The sequence below is a fragment of the Triticum aestivum genome, chromosome 6D (genome assembly GCF_018294505.1).
Source record: "Triticum aestivum cultivar Chinese Spring chromosome 6D, IWGSC CS RefSeq v2.1, whole genome shotgun sequence".
In the NCBI taxonomy this organism is placed as follows: domain Eukaryota; kingdom Viridiplantae; phylum Streptophyta; class Magnoliopsida; order Poales; family Poaceae; genus Triticum; species Triticum aestivum.
Genome location: NC_057811.1, coordinates 418,427,098 through 418,444,406, shown reverse-complemented (window position 1 = coordinate 418,444,406; position 17,309 = coordinate 418,427,098). Strand labels below are relative to the sequence as shown.

The window sequence follows — 17,309 nt, the reverse complement described above, 5'->3', positions numbered from 1 at the left end:
TGTCGTCGGTCAGTCTTGACTCCTAATCGGAGAGGACCCCGCGATGTACGGAACGATACCAAGGCCATCTGAGCAGCTTGATGGCGTCCCGAACGCCATGCCAAAATGCTCACATGAGCAATATTCTCATCTTGGTTGAAGTTTGAGGCCCTAAATGCTTTCTTCCTCGATGAACCGGGTGGTTGGAATTGATCCAATTTTGTGTCTTGACCGTCTGCATCCAATTGGTCAAAATGCGACAACAATATGCACCGTCAAGATTGAAATCGTTTGTCTCGGCGGAATCACCCATCATACTATTGAGAAACTGTTCTTCCTTGACCGCCCGTCCCGCCAAATTCACAAAATCCTCCCTGCAACACAAAGATTACACATTTGCCAACATTTTCCTATTGTCACCTGGCATCCAATCGAATCAATCCTGATGCAAGGGGAATGAGGTTTTTTTACCTCATCGGTGTTTTTCGTCCCACGTCATACTGAGAAGGCACCCGGGTTTTGCCCGTCGCCGGTACGAAGGGACGAGGGGCTAGGGCGCGGCCCGTGCCCTCCTTCTGTCTCATTGTTCCGGGGCATTGCGGCACCGACAGGGGGTGGTCAGCGCTTGTGGGTGGTGGCACAGGGTTGTCACCTCCGTGCTCAAGTTGTCGCCTTCAGGGTGGACGAGGTGGTGTCAGGCGACCTTTGGATGGTCAGCAGGCGCAACAGCCGTTGAAGTCGTGGGATCCGACTCCAAACCGACAGACTGGGATGCGAAGGTCGAGGCAACGTACATGACATCGTTGTTGCGGACTGGGGACGGCCGAAAGCGGTCATATGTGATAGTACGGCGAGGGAGGGGAGGCAGTGATGCGGGCGAGAAGACCAGAGGGAGGGTGGGAATGCCGTTTGCACAAAAACCGTTTTTTTAGGGGGGGTGGGGGAGGGAGGGATAAGAGTACGTGCCAAATATGTGGGTTGCGTTTATTGTTGCCAAACAAATGATTATGGCGACTCTGTTAGAGTTGCTCTAATACGTTCACTGGAGGAAAGCCTTCTTCATTACAAATGGAACCGGTACCTGTTTTCATGGTGGCGTCTCCACGCATGCAACTTAAGTCGTCCGGACACTAATTGGCCGCACACAACTGTAGCCGGCAGCATGTCATATCAGATTTGAATGGCCGGGCTCGCCCATGCGTTCCTGTGGCCTCAACTTAATCAAGCACAGCCATGCCAGCTGCTCATCACTGTTACTATAACGATTTGGCGCTGTGTGTACTACTACTTCCGTGATGCACACTTGTAAGAAATGAAATCCACGACAGTGAGATGAATTCCATCGCAATCGCAGAGCATTGAAGCCGGAGCATCTTGGATCTCATGTCAGAAATGCCATTAAATCAATGAACAACGCAATCAAGGTCAGTTACTATCAGAACGGCATCCATTTTACAGGGGTCAGGTCAGCGCAGCCAACCAAAACTCGCAAACCCCTTTCAGAACCCAACCATTCCGCGACCTGAACCCGACCCCTGTCCCCCGTCCAATCTTCTTTGTACTTGCACTTGCTTCTTCCCCAGCCCTTCTGCGTGTTGTCGACTGACTCTCGCCATTGTCCTACCTAGCTAGGAGCACCGCCATTATCCTGCTGCTCTAGAGAGAGAGAGGGAAGGAAAAATGAAGAGCCCCCCTCGTGCTCCAAGCACGCATCCTCCTCCTCCTCTGCCGCTCCTGAGCCTGCGGTGGCGAAGCGACGGATCTTTACATGCGGCGCCCGCTCACAGGCCGAGCAGGATGTAGTAGACGAGCGTGATGGGCAGGGCGATGAGCATGCCGAATATGACCCTGCAAAGCCAAGCGGAAAATGGTGAATTCGGGAGCATCGCATCCTGCCGGACCGGAGCATCTTGTCGGCGAGAATGGTGGTACTTACGCCGTGCTGAGGATGTCGGGGTGCACGCTGTACTCCTTGGCGAAGACGAAGGGGACAATGCCCTGGGGCAGCGCGGCCTGTCGTGCGGCCGGAGCCGGAGAGGAAAAGGTTAGAGGAAGGGGGCCGGAAAAAGCGGGGCTTTTGGTGGCGCGAAAGCAGGAGCACGAGGGGGCCGGGAAAAAGAAGGGACACGGGCACGCCAGGGCTTTCCGCTCCTTGTTTATCCCCTGCTTTTCATTTCACCCCCTCGACTCGACTCGATCGTTGAAACCAAAGCAAGTACCTGGACGATGGCGACGTGCAGGAGCGTGCCGCGGAGGCCCACGGCGAAGGAGGCGGCGGTCATCACGGCCGGCCCGGCGAGGAACCGCACCGCCATGGCGTACGTCGCCACCTTGTTCCCGCACGCGATGATCCGCGGCTGCAGCGCCATGAACAGACCTGCAAGACACCGGATCGAGTCAGCAAGAAGAACCTAACCCACTGTTGCATAGGACGAAGCAGCAGGAAGGAAGCATGGAGTACAACGAGCCAGGCAGCGGGCACCGACCGAGGCTGAACATGGCCATTCCTAGCCCCGCATCCGACAGGATGGAGATGGATCCCAGGACGATTGCCGGCATCGTGAAGTTCCACCTGCAGCGACGGCAACGAGACAAGCGCGTCAGAATCGTGGTTAATGCCGATCACTCCTTTGCCGGATTGGTTGGTTAGCGAGCGAGGGAGGGAGGGAGCGCGTACGGACGGACCTGAAGCAGACGAGCGACCAGATGAGGCCGATGAGGCTGGAGTAGGTGTTGGGGTTGCGGATGAGCTTGCGCCACACCATGATCAGGATCAGCCGCGTCATCACGCTCGTCGGCGGCATCGCCGTCGGCCCCGCGCCCATCCCATTGTTGTTCGGGTCCGCCGTCATGGCCTTCTCGTCGCCGGCCTCCGCGTCCCGCTCCAGCGCGCCCCTGTTCCCGAAGCTGAAGTCGTCTCGCTCCACGTTGTAGTCGTCCCTCTCCTTGGCTCCGTCCACTGCAATGGTGGCAATAAAGAAAGCAAGAATTGCGCGGACAAATTAGCCCACGAAACCAGCAGCAAATCGAGCGTGTGCGCGGTGACTGGTGAGAGGGATTGCTACTTTTGCGGGGGGACTTGGCGGCCGCCGCGTCGTTGTAGTCCGGTGCGCCGCCGCCGAATACGTCCGACACCGGCGACGCGCTGGAGCTCCAGACGAACATGTGGAGGTCCTCGCCCTTGGCCTGCCCGTTCGCGGCCGGCTTCTTGGGCCCCTTGGGCGCCGCGGCCACCGCCGGGTTCGGCGCGGGGTAGTGCCCCGCCCCGGGCGCCGGGTGCTTGGGCTTGGGCGCGTCCTCCTCGTAGTTGGACGGGCGCGGCGTGGCGCCGGTGCGGACGCCGTACGCGTCGGCGGCGCCGAAGTTGGAGCTGCGGCCGACCATGGAGTAGAAGTCGGTGTGGTTGAAGCTGGAGCCCCTGGGCGTGGGGTTCCGCGACGACTGCAGCGAGTAGATCTCGGCGTTGGTGAGGTTGCTGGGGCGCGGCGTGGTGCTGGAGAACCCCATGGACCGCCTGGAGTAGATGTCGGAGCGGGAGGCGCTGGAGCGGCGGACGGTGACGTGAATCTTGCCGTCCTCCTTGACCTCAGCCTCCGTCTCGATGGCGTTGCTCCGTCCGTCGAGGGACACGACGTCGGGGTCGACGACGATGGAGGCGATGGCGCCGGCGGTGTCGGGGAACTGCTCAGTGATGAGCATGCGGGCGCCGCGGTACTCGAACATGAAGAGCATGAGGGTGTACCAGATGATGCACTGCAGCACGACGATCTGCACCATGAGGCTGCCGGAGAAGTCGCCGTACATGCCCTTGAGCAGCGGGATGCCCATGACGAGCGTGTTGGGGAGCGTGGAGAGGGAGAAGAGGGTGATGGTCCACTCGAGGCTGCCGCGGCGGGAGAGGTGGCTCCAGGCGGTGAGCATGGCGAGCATCATGAGCTTCTGCAGCGTGTCGGCGGCGATGAAGCGCAGGTTCATGGTGTAGGGGTTGTTGGTGGAGATGAAGTGGAAGGAGAGGAGCGGGACGGCGAAGAGCGCGACGAAGCGGTTGATGCCCGAGCACTGGTCCGGCGTGAAGATGCCCCACCACTTGACGGAGCCGTAGGCGAGGATCATGGCCACGTACAGCGGCACCACCGCCGTCATCACGTGGTAGAAGTCCGTGCCCGTGATCATCTTGGCCGCCTCCGAGCTCGCTCCCCCTAGCTCTGCTTCTTCCTCTCGCGCTCTGGCTTGGACCTCAGCTCACTCTTTGCGGGCGAGCTGGTGGCTGGGGGTGTGTGGTGTGGTGAGTGGGGGAGTGCGTGGGGGAGAGTTTTATTTAGGCGAGAGGGCAGCGCGGCCCAAGCTTTGTTTGGACCATCCCTTGTTCCCTTGCTTTTATCCGACGCCGCGCTGTGCTGTGGCAGCCTCCCCTGCATCTCGGCTGGGAGGAGAGGAGACGGGCGCGTGAGACTGCTGGCGAGCGAGTTGGTGAGGAGCCAATGGGGGTATGGAGAGTGGCAGATGCAGTGCATGCGCCGGGCGATTGTTCATGGCCGTATGGGGACAGGTACACCATACATACGCCCGGCACGGGTACCGTTCGACGTCCGTACTAAATGACCCTTCTGGAAACTCAAACTTGTCTTGAAATCTAACCCCAACAAAAACACCAAATTGTTTGATTTTTTATTGCAACAACTGTTTCACTTTTTAATACATGTAGTTACGCCGAATAATTTGGCGTCACAGCGTGTATTAAAAACGTCAACCGGTTTGACATTTTTGGTGGAGGTTAGACTTGAAAATAAGTTTTTTGAGGGGTCAATCAGAGGACAAAGTTTACAAGATTGTCATTTAGTACAAATAAATAAAAGTCACGGCATGGCTCGGATGCACGCTGCCTGCACCGCGACATGGACCAATGGTCGGACAAATGGTTCCTGGTTCTGGTCGGCCGATTCGCCTCATCGTGTGTGATGCATCGCATGACGTGGTTTCAGCACCAGTATCAATTCTAGGACGTTTTTATCCATACAATGCACACGGTGAAATTTTCATTTATCGGTTGCATATAGTGCAATGAAGAAACACGTGCCGTCGATCCACAATTCGAATACGAAACCGACCCTCAGAAAAAAAAAAAGAATATGAAACCGGGATGCTTTTAAATCAATCCTACCTGGGGTGGTGAAATGCACGCCGTACGTACCGCTACCCGATCGAAGCGACGGCGAGACGTTCTTCTCCCCCGCGATCGGGGAACTATCGCGCACCGTTCGTACGCCGTGAGGCGAAAGACATGGGGAAGAGGCCGTGACGTGTCCGCTCCCCGTCCTTCGCTTTCCGCCAAATCCCGAGCCATCCATCCGTCCGTCCATAACGGAATCGGAAAAAGGGGCGCCCAAGATTGCCACAAATGAGGTGAAACAAAGCAGACACGGAGAGAATCTGCTGCTGGTAGAGCAGCGATAGCCGATAGGGGTCGTAGGCTGCGCGCGTAGCGGTGAATATTCCTCCTCATACGGCAAGGGTCAGGTCAGAGCCGCAGCAATCTAATCCGGAGCCCCGGCACGGCACCGTATCTTTCACTGTCTCCGCGTTGGATTTGATGTGGCGCTGGTCAAGGAGTGCTCGAGTGGCAAGTCACCCGTGAAGAAGAATGCTTCTGCTCGTTGGAAAAAGTAAAATGTTATTTTTTGCCGGTCTGTAAAATAGGAATGTCTCGTGCGCGAACAAAAAACCGGCCTGGGGCTGGAAATACTTGGACGGACGGCGACCGAAGTACTCCACGGGAGGAAAAACAGAGGTCCAAAGCGACAAGCTGGCCACGAACTGCTCCATTTTTTATCGTCGGACTCCGCGCTTCGAACACCGAGCGGGACCATATTTTAACAGCGCCTGGCGAATCGTGAAAAGGGCGCAGGGAACATCAAGATGTGCGCTGGCGTTAAAAATAAGAGCACGAGAGAGAAGGGATAGGTTTTTCTGGCTACCCTCTGCGTCTTCTGGCTTGGCCGCAGGTTTGCTCCGCCTGCATATTCTCGCCCCGGTCGTGCACCACTCCTCCGATAGACAGACTCGCTCAGGAGCATGTCTACGAGCATCTACCGCCGGTCGCTGTCGCCTCAAACCCGTGTCATACGTCCGGACAGGCCGCCGGTCACTGTCCGGTCACGATTTTTTGATCCAGACGGCCCTTCAAATGCTCGGACAGACCGGCACCCTTCATATCCAGCTTAAATGGGACGGATATGGGGCGCCCGGTGCGCCGAGCACGTCCGCCTAGTCAGACCCGATCCACGCTGGCCCACCCGACCTCACATAAATTTCTTCCCATCCGTTCACCGGACCAAACCCTAGCTACTTCACTCCCCTCCCCTCCACTCCCCTCAATCACCCAAGCTCCTCTTCGGCTCCTTGCGGTCGTCTTCGGCATGGCGGACAGCGGATCCAAGTCATTCACCTCTAGATCCATCGACTCTGAGCTCATCCCACCCGGCCCCGAGGAGGAGATGGTCGTCCGGCTTGCGCTCCGCCGCGCCTGGGAGGAGGCCATGGACAACTGCGCTCGGACTCCATCCGTCGGGCATCCATTGCGTCCGTCCAAATGGCGCATGGATCCGGCGCTAGGCCGGTCGTAACTGCCTCGCTGGAGGTCGTGCGGTACGTCTGGCATCCGGACGCGCTGGCGGACGAGCAACCCCTTCGGTGGCGCACCGATATTGGGGACGCACCATCGTCCCATGAGGCCGGGCGCGGGAGACGGCGACAACCCTCGCGGCGGCGGACGTCGGCGGGGCGGAGTCGCATCCTCCGGCGCCCCGTATGGCACATCAGTCCGGGCGCCGCAACCGCATCGTGGTGGACGTCGGCGGCTCGTCCCCGGAGGGATCCGTCAACGATCTGACATCCACTGGCACCGTTCGTGTTCCGGTCTCCGACGAGGAAGAGTAGGGCATGGGATACGGCGACGCCTTGAGTCCCGTGAGCCTGCTCGTGTCCCATGCCCTACCCTAACTTGCCGGCAACCAGACCAACACTCTGAGGGGCGCAGCCAGCTGCCGGACATGGCCAGGGCGGAGCCAGGGGGCGGGAGCGGAACCGGACGAAGCTCCCGTCAAAGATCGCTGCGTTACATGTAATAATATGGATTTGAGGTTTCTAATTTGAGGTATCCAGATGTGGAATGCGTTTTTTGAGGGGTGACATGTCACTGTCCGCCGACGCATCCGTGCGCGAGCGTATGAGGAGTCAGATTTGCCAAGTCCGGTTGTAGATACTCTAAGAGCATCTGCAGCCCACAGGCTGCAAATCTGGGCCCTCAAACGTCCGCGGACACGCCCGGATGCGCCCACGTACAATGATCGGACGGGCCTCAAATTTTATCATTTACAACCATATACCCTATTTTCAAAACACCTATTACATGCACGACGATCATCCCGTCCGTCATGGGCTGGTTGAGCTGTCAAAACACACCGAAAATTGCTCAGACTCACACCCATATTAGTCCCACCTCGCCGTGTGACGAGCTAGTCGACCGGCTTAAATAGCCGGGTTGTGCAGTATCCCTTCTGACATCATTGGATCCTTTGTAAAGAAGATAGATTGTTACTATGAATCTTCTATGTTTATCACATAGAAAGCATAGAAGATTCATAGTCAGTGTCTATCTCCTTTACTAGGCAAATAGTCATGTACGTACTAGTTTTTATGAATAAAAATTTGTCAAAAGAAATCGATGAACAAAATTAAAAATCTACTGTCACTGCCATAGAATCAAAATTTGTCAAAAAAAAATCGATGAACAAAATTAAAAATCTACTGTCACTGCAGTAGGGGTACCAACGTACATGAATGAGACAAACTTGACACTCCACGAACAATCATCCGTCAATGTAATGTTGTCTAGTGTCAAGTTATCTCGTTCACGCAACGAGAATTGATAGACCTACACAACAACACAGAGAAGTTTGCCACCTTGAATCGGTGCGGCTATTTAAGTCGGTCGGCGTCCGCCTCTCCAGGTGATGTGGGACTAAAATTTGGGTGCACTGATGAGAGAGGACGGAGCTTCAGTCGCTGTAGATGGGACCGCTACGACCTGCAGCGGGGTCGGCCGACGCACCCGGGCGCCCCCATATCTGCCCCATACTTGGGCTGGATATTAGGGGTGCCGGTGAGTCCGCGCGTTTGAGGCCCCTTTGAGGCGCCCGACTAGGTCAAAATTCCGTAACTGGTGAGTGACCGGGCGGCCTGCTCGAGTGTTTGAGGTGTGTTTGGGGTGCCCGGCTATAGATGCTCTAATACCGATAGACATATTTACTCAGAAGCTATTGGGAAATGTTGCATGGAAAACAAAAAAATTCTACGCACACGCAAAGATCTATGCATGGAGAGGCATAGCAACGAGGGGGAGAGTATGTCTGCGTACCCTCGTAGACCGTAAGCGAAAGCGTTTCACAATGCGGTTGATGTAGTTGAACTTTCTTCGCGCTCCAACCGATCTAGTACCGAACGCACGGCACCTCCGCGTTCTGCACACGTTCAGCTCGGTGACGTCCTCCGCCTTCTTGATCTAGCAAGACGGCGAGGTAGTAGATGAGTTCCGGTAGCACGACGACATGGTGAAGGTGATGTGATCTCCGCAGGGCTTCACCTAAGCACTACGAAAATATGACCGAGGGAGTAAACGGTGGACGGGGGCGCCGCACACGGCTAAGACAATGTTGTGTGTGCTTGTGTGGCGCCCCCTCCCCATATATATAGGTGGGAAGGGAGGGGAGGCAGCCAGGCGCGCCCTATGGCCGGCCGCCGGCCGCTAGGGACCCTGCCTTGCCCTGCGCCCCCCCTTTCCTTGTATCAACAAGGTGGAAGGAAAGAGGGGGAGAGGGAAGGAAGGGGGAGTCCGACTCCACACTTTCCTTTCCCTCCCATCTTTCCTTCTCCTCCTCATAGGGTTGGCCTCTATAGGGGCGCACCAGCCCCTTGTGGTCTGGTGTGTTCCCTCACTTGGCCCATAAGGCCCATATCTTTGTCGGGGGTGCCCGAAACTCCTTTCCGGTGACCCGATAAGTACCCGGTACCCTCCGAAACACTTCCGGTGTCCGAATACCATCATCCTATATATTAATATTTACCTCTCGACCATTTCGAGACTCCTCATCATGTCCGCGATCTCATGCGGGACTCCGAACAACATTCGGTCACCAAATCACATAACTCATATAATATTATATGGTCAACGAACGTTAAGCGTGCGGACCCTACGGGTTCGAGAACTATGTAGACATGACCGAGACACCTCTCCGGTCAATAACCAATAGCCAAACCGGGATGCCCATATTGGCTCCTACATATTCTACGAAGATCTTTATCGGTCGAACATTATGACAACATACGTAATTCCCTTTGTCCATCGGTATGTTACTTGCCCGAGATTCGATCGTCGGTATCTCTATACCTAGTTCAATCTCGTTACCGGCAAGTCTCTTTACACGTTCCGTAATACATCACCTCGTGACCAACTCCTTAGTCATTTGCTTGCAAGCTTATGATGTGTATTACCGAGAGGGCTTAGAGATACCTCTCCGATACTCGGAGTGACAAATCATAGTCTTGATCTATGCCAACTCAACAAACACCTTCGGAGATACCTGTAGAGCATCTTTATGATCACCCAGTTACGTTGTGACGTTTGATAGCACATAAGGTACTCCTACGATATCTGGGAGTTGCATAATCTCATAGTCGAAGGAATATGTATTTGACACGAAGAAAGCAATAGCAATAAAACTGAACGATCATTATGCTAAGCTAAAGGATGGGTCTTGTCCATCACATCATTCTCCTAATGATGTGATCCCGTTATCAAATGACGACTCATGTCCATGGTTAGGAAATCTTAACCATCTTTGATCACCGAGCTAGTCTAGTAGAGGCTTACTAGGGACACGGTATTTTTTATGTATTCACACATGTATTTAAGTTTCCGATCAATACAATTCTAGCGTGAATAATAAAAATTTATCATGAATAAGGAAATATAAAATAACAACTTTATTATTGCCTCTAGGGCATATTTCTTTCAGTCTCCCACTTGCGCTAGAGTCAATAATCTAGTTCACATCGCCATGTGATTTAACACCAATAGTTCACATCGTCATGTGATTAACACCCATAGTTCACATCGCCATGTGACCAACAACCAAAGGGTTTACTAGAGTCAATAATCTAGTTCACATCGCCATGTGATTAACATCAAAAGAGTACTGAGGTGTGATCATGTTTTGCTTGTGAGAGAAGTTTAGTCAACGGGTCTGCCACATTGAGATCCGTATGTATTTTGCAAATTTCTATGTCTACAATGCTCTGCATGGAGCTACTCTAGCTAATTGCTCCCACTTTCAATATGTATCCATATTGAGACTCAGAGTCATCTGAATCGGTGTCAAAGCTTGCATCGACATAACCCTTTACAACGAACTCTTTATCATCTCCATAACCGAGAGATATCTCCTTAGTCTCCTTAGGTAACTAAGGATAATTTTGACCGCTGTCTAGTGATCTACTCCTGGATCACTATTGTACCCCCTTGCCAAACTTATGGCAAGGTACACAACAGGTCAGGTACACAGCATGGCATACTTTATATAACCTATGGCTGAGGCATAGGGAATGACTTTCATTCTCTCTCTATCTTCTGCCATGGTCTTGCTTTGAGTCTTACTCAACTTCACACCTTGCAACACAGGCAAGAACCCATTCTTTGACTAATCTATTTTGAACTTATTCAAAACTTTGCCAAGGTATGTGCTTTGTGAAAGTCCCATTAAGCGTCTCGATTTATCCCTATAGATCTTGATGCTCATTATGTAAGCAGCTTCACTGAGGTCCTTCATTGAAAAATTCTTATTCAAGTATCCTTTTATGCTCTTCATAAATTCTATATCATTTCCAATCAATAATATGTCATCCACATATAATATCGGAAATCCTACATAGCTCCCACTCACTTTCTTGTAAATACAGGCTTCACCATAAGTCTGTATAAACCCATATGCTTTGATCACCTTATCAAAGCGTATATTCCAACTCCGAGATGCTTGTACCAGTCCATAGATGGGTCGCTGGAGCTTGTACACTTTGTTAGCACCTTTAGGATCGACAAAACCTTTCTGGTTGCATCATATACAACTCTTCTTTAAGAAATCCATTAAGGAATGCAGTTTTGACGTCCATTTGCCAAATTTCACAAAATACGACAATTGCTAACATGATTCGGACAGACTTAAGCATCGCTACGGGTGAGAAAGTCTCGTCGTAGTCAACCCCTTGAACTTGTCGAAAACCTTTTGCGACAAGTCAAACTTTGTGGACACTAATATTACCATCAGCGTCAGTCTTCTTCTTGAAGATCCATTTATTCTCAATGGCTTGCCAATCATCGGGCAAGTCCACACTTTGTTCTCGTACATGGATCCTATCTCAGATTTCATGGCCTTAAGCCATCTGTCGGAATCTGGGCTGATCATAGCTTTTTCATAGTTTGTAGGTTCGCCTTGGTCTAATAACATGACTTCCAGGACAGGATTACCGTACCACTCTGGTGCGGATCTTGCTCTGGTCGATCTACGAGGTTTTGTAGTAACTGATACGTCTCCGTCGTATCTATAATTTTTGATTGTTCCATGCCAATATTATACAACTTTCATATACTTTTTGGCAACTTTTTATACTATTTTTGGGACAAACATATTGATCAAGTGCCAGTTCATGTTTGTTGCATGTTTTATGTTTCGCAGAAACCCCATATCAAACGGAATCCAAACGGGATAAAAACGGACGGAGAATATTTTTGGAATATTTGGATAATATGGGAAGAAGAATCAACGCGAGACAATGCCCAAGGTGGCCACGACGCAGGGGGAGCGCCTGCCCCCCTCGTGCCCCCCCCCCCCCCCGTAAGGCGGTTGCTGCTCTACTTTGGCCGCAAGAAAGCTATTTTTCGGAAAAAAAATCTCGGTGAAGGTTTCAATCCAATCGGAGTTACGGATCTCCATCTATATACGAAACGGTGAAAGGGCAGAATACCAGAGCGCAGAAACAGAGAGAGACAGGGAGACAGATCCAATCTCGGAGGGGCTTTCGCCCCTTCCACGCCATGGGGGCCAAGGACCAGAGGGGAAACCCTTCTCCCATCTAGGGAGGAGGTCAAGGAAGAAGAAGAAGAAGGAGGGGGGCTCTCTCTCCCTCGCTTCCGGTGGCGCCGGAGTGCCACCGGGGGCCATCATCATCACCGCAATCTTCACCAACAACTTCACCGCCATCATCACCAACTCTTCCCCCCTCTATGCAGCGGTGTAACCTCTCTCTTACCCGCTGTAATCTCTACTTAAACATGGTTCTCAACACTATATATTATTTCCCAATGATGTATGGCTATCCTATGATGTTTGAGTAGATCCGTTTTGTCCTATGGGCTATTTGATGATCGTGATTGGTTTGAGTTGCATGTTTTATTATTGGTGCTGTCCTATGGTGCTCTCCGTGTCGCGCAAGCGTGAGGGATTCCCGCTGTAGGGTTGGCAATATGTTCATGATTTGCTTATGGTGGGTGGCGTGAGTGACAGAAGCACAGACCCGAGTAAGTAGGTTGTTTGCGTATGGGATAAAGAGGACTTGATGCTTTAATGCTATGGTTGGGTTTTACCTTAATGATCTTTAGTAGTTGCGGATGCTTGCTAAAGTTCCAATCATAAGTGCATATGATCCAAGTAGAGAAAGTATGTTAGCTTATGCCTCTCCCTCAAATAAAATTGCAATAATGATTACCGGTCTAGTTATCGATTGCCTAGGGACAAATAACTTTCTCGTGACAAAAAGCTCTCTACTAAAACTAATTTAGTTGTGTCTTTATCTAAACAGTCCCTACTTTTTATTTACGTGCTCTTTATTATCTTGCAAACCTATCCAAAAACACCTACAAAGTACTTCTAGTTTCATACTTGTTCTAGGTAAAGCAAACATCAAGGGTGCGTAGAGTTGTATCGGTGGTCGATAGAACTTGAGGGAATATTTGTTCTACCTTTAGCTCCTCGTTGGGTTCGACACTCTTACTTATCGAAAGCGGCTACAATTGATCCCCTATACTTGTGGGTTATCAAGACCTTTTTCTAGCGCCGTTGCCGGGGAGCAATAGCGTAGGGTGAATATTCTCGTGTGTGCTTGTTTGCTTTATCACTAAGTAATTTTTATTTGCTGTTCTTAGTTGTTCTCTATATTTAGTTATGGATATGGAACACGAAATACCAAAAAAAATAGGTGTACTTGCTACTCATGGAGATGGGGAACCTCCTAAAACCCTCGATGCTCATTATGTGAAAGATATTATGTACTACTTTAATAATCCTGAGAAAAACTCATTCAATTATGTTATTGGAGACACCTTGGATCAACGTGAATACTTTAGGGATTATCGCTTGACTCAAAAAGGGAAACTATTATGGGATCAAATTTATATGTTGAAGTGGTATGCTAGGCAACTATGCTTGAGATATGATTATACTTGTTGCTCTAGGATGAAGGCTCCACACCTTCCCTTTTCATGCAAATTTAATGATAATGAAACCTTGGCTTCTTATGCTAGAGGTATATATGATTACTATGATGTGGAACAAATATAAGAATTTGTTGCTTTTATGGGTGCTTATGAAATTGAATCTTTGTTCAAAGAGTGTGAAAATCTTTATGATGCTGTTTATAGACCTGAAAATTTAGCTATCCTTAAATATTGCTATGCCAATTATGAATTCAACTCCGATATTGATGCATTTATTGAGAAAGTCTCCGCTGTCCAAGAAGAGACTAATATTTTGCAGGAGTCTATGGAAGAAGAAATTGACGAAACTGTGAGCTCATTGGATGAAAAAGATGATGAGGAGAGCGAAGAACAAAAGGAGGAAGAGCGGATTAGCTACCCGTGCCCACCTTCTAATGAGAGTAACCCTCCAACTCATACGTTGTTTAATTTCTCTTCGTGCTTACCGAAGGATGATTGATATGATGACTGTTATGATCTCGTTGATTCTCTTGTAATATCCCTTTTTGATGATGCTTGTGGCCAAGATGCCAATATGAATGATGCTTATGGAGATGAACTTGCTATAGTTCCTTATGTTAAACATGAAATTGTTGCTATTGCACCCACACATGATAGTCCTATTATCTTTTTGAATTCTCCAAACTACACTATATCGGAGAAGTTTGTGCTTATTAAGGATTATATTGATGGGTTGCCTTTTACCGTTACACATGATGATTTCGATGAATATAATATGCATGTGCTTGCTGCTCCTACTTGCAATTATTATGAGAGAGGAAGTATATCTCCACCTCTCTATGTTTCCAACATGATAAAATTGCAAGAAACTGTTTATACTATGCATTGGCTTTTACTATGTGTGCATGAATTGTTCTTTTATGACATGCCAATGCATAGGAAGAGAGTTAGACTTCGTTATTGCATGATATATGTTACTTTATGCTCACTACTAAATCGCAAATCATTGTTAATTAAAATTGGCTTTGATATACCTCGGGATCTGGGTGGATCCATTACTTGAGCACTATATGCCTAGCTTAATGGCTTTAAAGAAAGCGCTGCCAGGGAGACAACCCAGAAGTTTTAGAGAGTCATTTATTTCTGTTGTGTGCTTTTATAAAGTTTAAAAACAAAAAAATAAAGAGGGGAACCCAAAACTTTTCAAAAAGAAAAGCGAAAGTGAGAAAGACGAGCATTGTTAAAGTGGGAGCTAGCCTTGAACTTTGTTCATGCTCACAGAAACTTTGTGAATCTTGATTACAGAAACTTTTCAACAAAAATAATTATCCCCTTTTAGAATTCCATTGTATTATAAAAATAATGTGCCAAGGTTTGCCTTTAGGATGTTTACAATGCTTGTTGGTTGGTACGGTGCAGGACAGAAACTTTGGCTGTAGTGCGCGATTTTTCCTTTTTTACTGGAACTTCAAACGGTTCTGATTCTTTTTGCACTGTCTTTATATACAAATTTTTTATTGTTCCTAATTTTGGCAGAATTGTTCAAGTATCATAAGTATGGTGAATGATCAGATTGTTACAGACTGTTCTGTTTTAGACAGATTCTGTTTTTGATGCATAGTTTGCTTGTTTTGATGAAACTATCAATTTATATCAGTGGATTAAGCCATGAAAAAGCTAAATTACAGTAGACACAATGCAAAAACAAAATATGAATTGGTTTGCAACAGTACTTAGAGTAGTGATTTGCTTTATTATACTAACGGATCTTACCGAGTTTTCTGTTGAAGTTTTGTGTGGATGAAGTGTTCGATGATCGAGAAGGTCTCGATGTGAGAAGAAGGAAGAGAGGCAAGAGCTCAAGCTTGGGGATGCCCAAGGAACCCCAATTAAATATTCAAGGAGACTCAAGCGTCTAAGCTTGGGGATGCCCCGGAAGGCATCCCCTCTTTCTTCAACAAGTATCGGTATGTTTTCGGATTCGTTTCGTTCATGCGATATGTGCAATCTTGGAGCGTCTTTTGAATTTAGTTTTCATTTTTCTTTTATGCACCATGCTGGTATGAGATGGTCCTTGGTTGATTTATAGAATGCTCTTTGCACTTCACTTATATCTTTTGAGTATGGCTTTATAGAATGCTTCATGTGCTTCACTTATATCATTTGAAGTTTGGATTGCCTGTTTCTCTTTACATAGACAACCGCCATTTGTAGAATGCTCTTTTGCTTCACTTATATTTGTTAGAGCGTTGGCATATCTTTTGTAGAAATAATTAAACTCTCTTGCTTCACTTATATCTATTTAGAGAGTTGACAGGAATTGGTCATTCACATGGTTAGTCATAAAATCCTACATAAAACTTGTAGATCACTGAATATGATATGTTTGATTCCTTGCAATAGTTTTGCGATATAAAGATGGTGATATTAGAGTCATGCTAGTGGGTAGTTGTGGATTGTAGAAATACTTGTGTTGAAGTTTGCGATTCCCGAAGCATGCACGTATGGTGAACCATTATGTGATGAAGTCGGAGCATGGTTTATTTATTGATTGTCTTCCTTATGAGTGGCGGTCGGGGACGAGCGATGGTCTTTTCCTACCAATCTATCCCCCTAGGAGCATGCGTGTAGTACTTTGTTTAGATGACTAATAGATTTTTGCAATAAGTATGTGAGTTCTTTATGACTAATGTTGAGTCCATGGATTATACGCACTCTCACCCTTCCACCATTGTTAGCCTCTCTAGTACCGCGCAACTTTCGCCGGTACCATAAACCATCCATATACCTTCCTCAAAACAGCCACCATACCTACCTATCATGGCATTTCCATAGCCATTCCGAGATATATTGCCATGCAACTTCCATCATCATCATATACATGACTCGAGCATTCATTGTCATATTGCTTTGCATGATTCTAAGATAGCTAGCATGATATTTTCATGGCTTATCCGTTTTTTGATATCTTTGCTGCTAGATCATTGCACATCCCGGTACACCGCCGGAGGCATTCATATAGAGTCATCTCTTTGTTCCAGATATCGAGTTGTAAGTAAATAAAAGTGTGATCATCATCATTATTAGAGCATTGCCCCAGTGAGGAAAGGATGATGGAGACTATGATTCCCCACAAGTCGGGATGAGACTCCGGACTTTACAAAAAAATAAAAAGAGGCCAAAGAAGCCCACCAAAAAAATAAAAAAAAATGAGAGAAAAAGAGAGAAGGGGCAATGTTACTATCCTTTTACCACACTTGTGTTTTAGAGTAGCACCATGTTCTTCATAGAGAGAGTATCCTATGCTTTCACTTTCATAAACTAGTGGGAATTTTCATTATAGAACTTGGCTTTATATTCCGATGATGGGCTTCCTCAAACGCCCGAGGTCTTCATGAGCAAGCAAGTTGGATGCACACCCACTTAGTTTCCAGTTTGAGCTTTCATACACTTATAGCTCTTAGTGCATCTGTTGCATGGCAATCCCTACTCACTCACAATTATATCTATTAATGGGCATCTCCATAGCCCGTTGATACGCCTAGTTGATGTGAGACTTTCTCCTTTTTTGTCTTCTCCACATAACCCCCACCATCATATTCTATTCCACCTATAGTGTTATGTCCATGGCTCATGATCATGTATTGCGTGAAAGTTGAAAAAGGTTTGAGAACATCAAAAGTATGAAACAATTGCTTGGCTTGTCATCGGGGTTGTGCATGATTTGAATATTTTGTGTGGTGAAGATGGAGCATAGCCAGACTATATGATTTTGTAGGGATAACTT

At 48.6% G+C, this 17,309-nt stretch overlaps 1 protein-coding gene across 1 annotated transcript; it reads right to left on the bottom strand.

Annotated features, from left to right (window-relative positions):
• Nucleotides 1-1,353: 1,353 nt before the first annotated feature.
• Nucleotides 1,354-4,354, bottom strand: LOC123145506 (auxin efflux carrier component 1a). The gene is made up of 6 exons (XM_044564932.1): nt 3,045-4,354; nt 2,665-2,938; nt 2,466-2,551; nt 2,199-2,356; nt 1,916-1,992; nt 1,354-1,827 (listed from the first exon to the last, which is right to left on the bottom strand). The coding sequence occupies exons 1-6, from the start codon at nt 4,150-4,152 to the stop codon at nt 1,761-1,763; spliced, it is 1,770 nt and encodes a 589-aa protein (XP_044420867.1). The 5' UTR covers nt 4,153-4,354; the 3' UTR covers nt 1,354-1,760.
• Between the last annotated feature and the right edge of the window lie 12,955 nt (nt 4,355-17,309).

Coding starts and splice junctions, on each gene's coding strand:
- LOC123145506 (XM_044564932.1), bottom strand. CDS start 4,152: ATGATCACGGGCACGGACTTCTACCACGTGATGACGGCGGTGGTGCCG. Junction 2,552..2,664: donor TGGTCGCTCGTCTGCTTCAG/GTCCGTCCGTAC, acceptor CCGTCGCTGCAG/GTGGAACTTCACGATGCCGG. Junction 2,357..2,465: donor AATGGCCATGTTCAGCCTCG/GTCGGTGCCCGC, acceptor GGTGTCTTGCAG/GTCTGTTCATGGCGCTGCAG.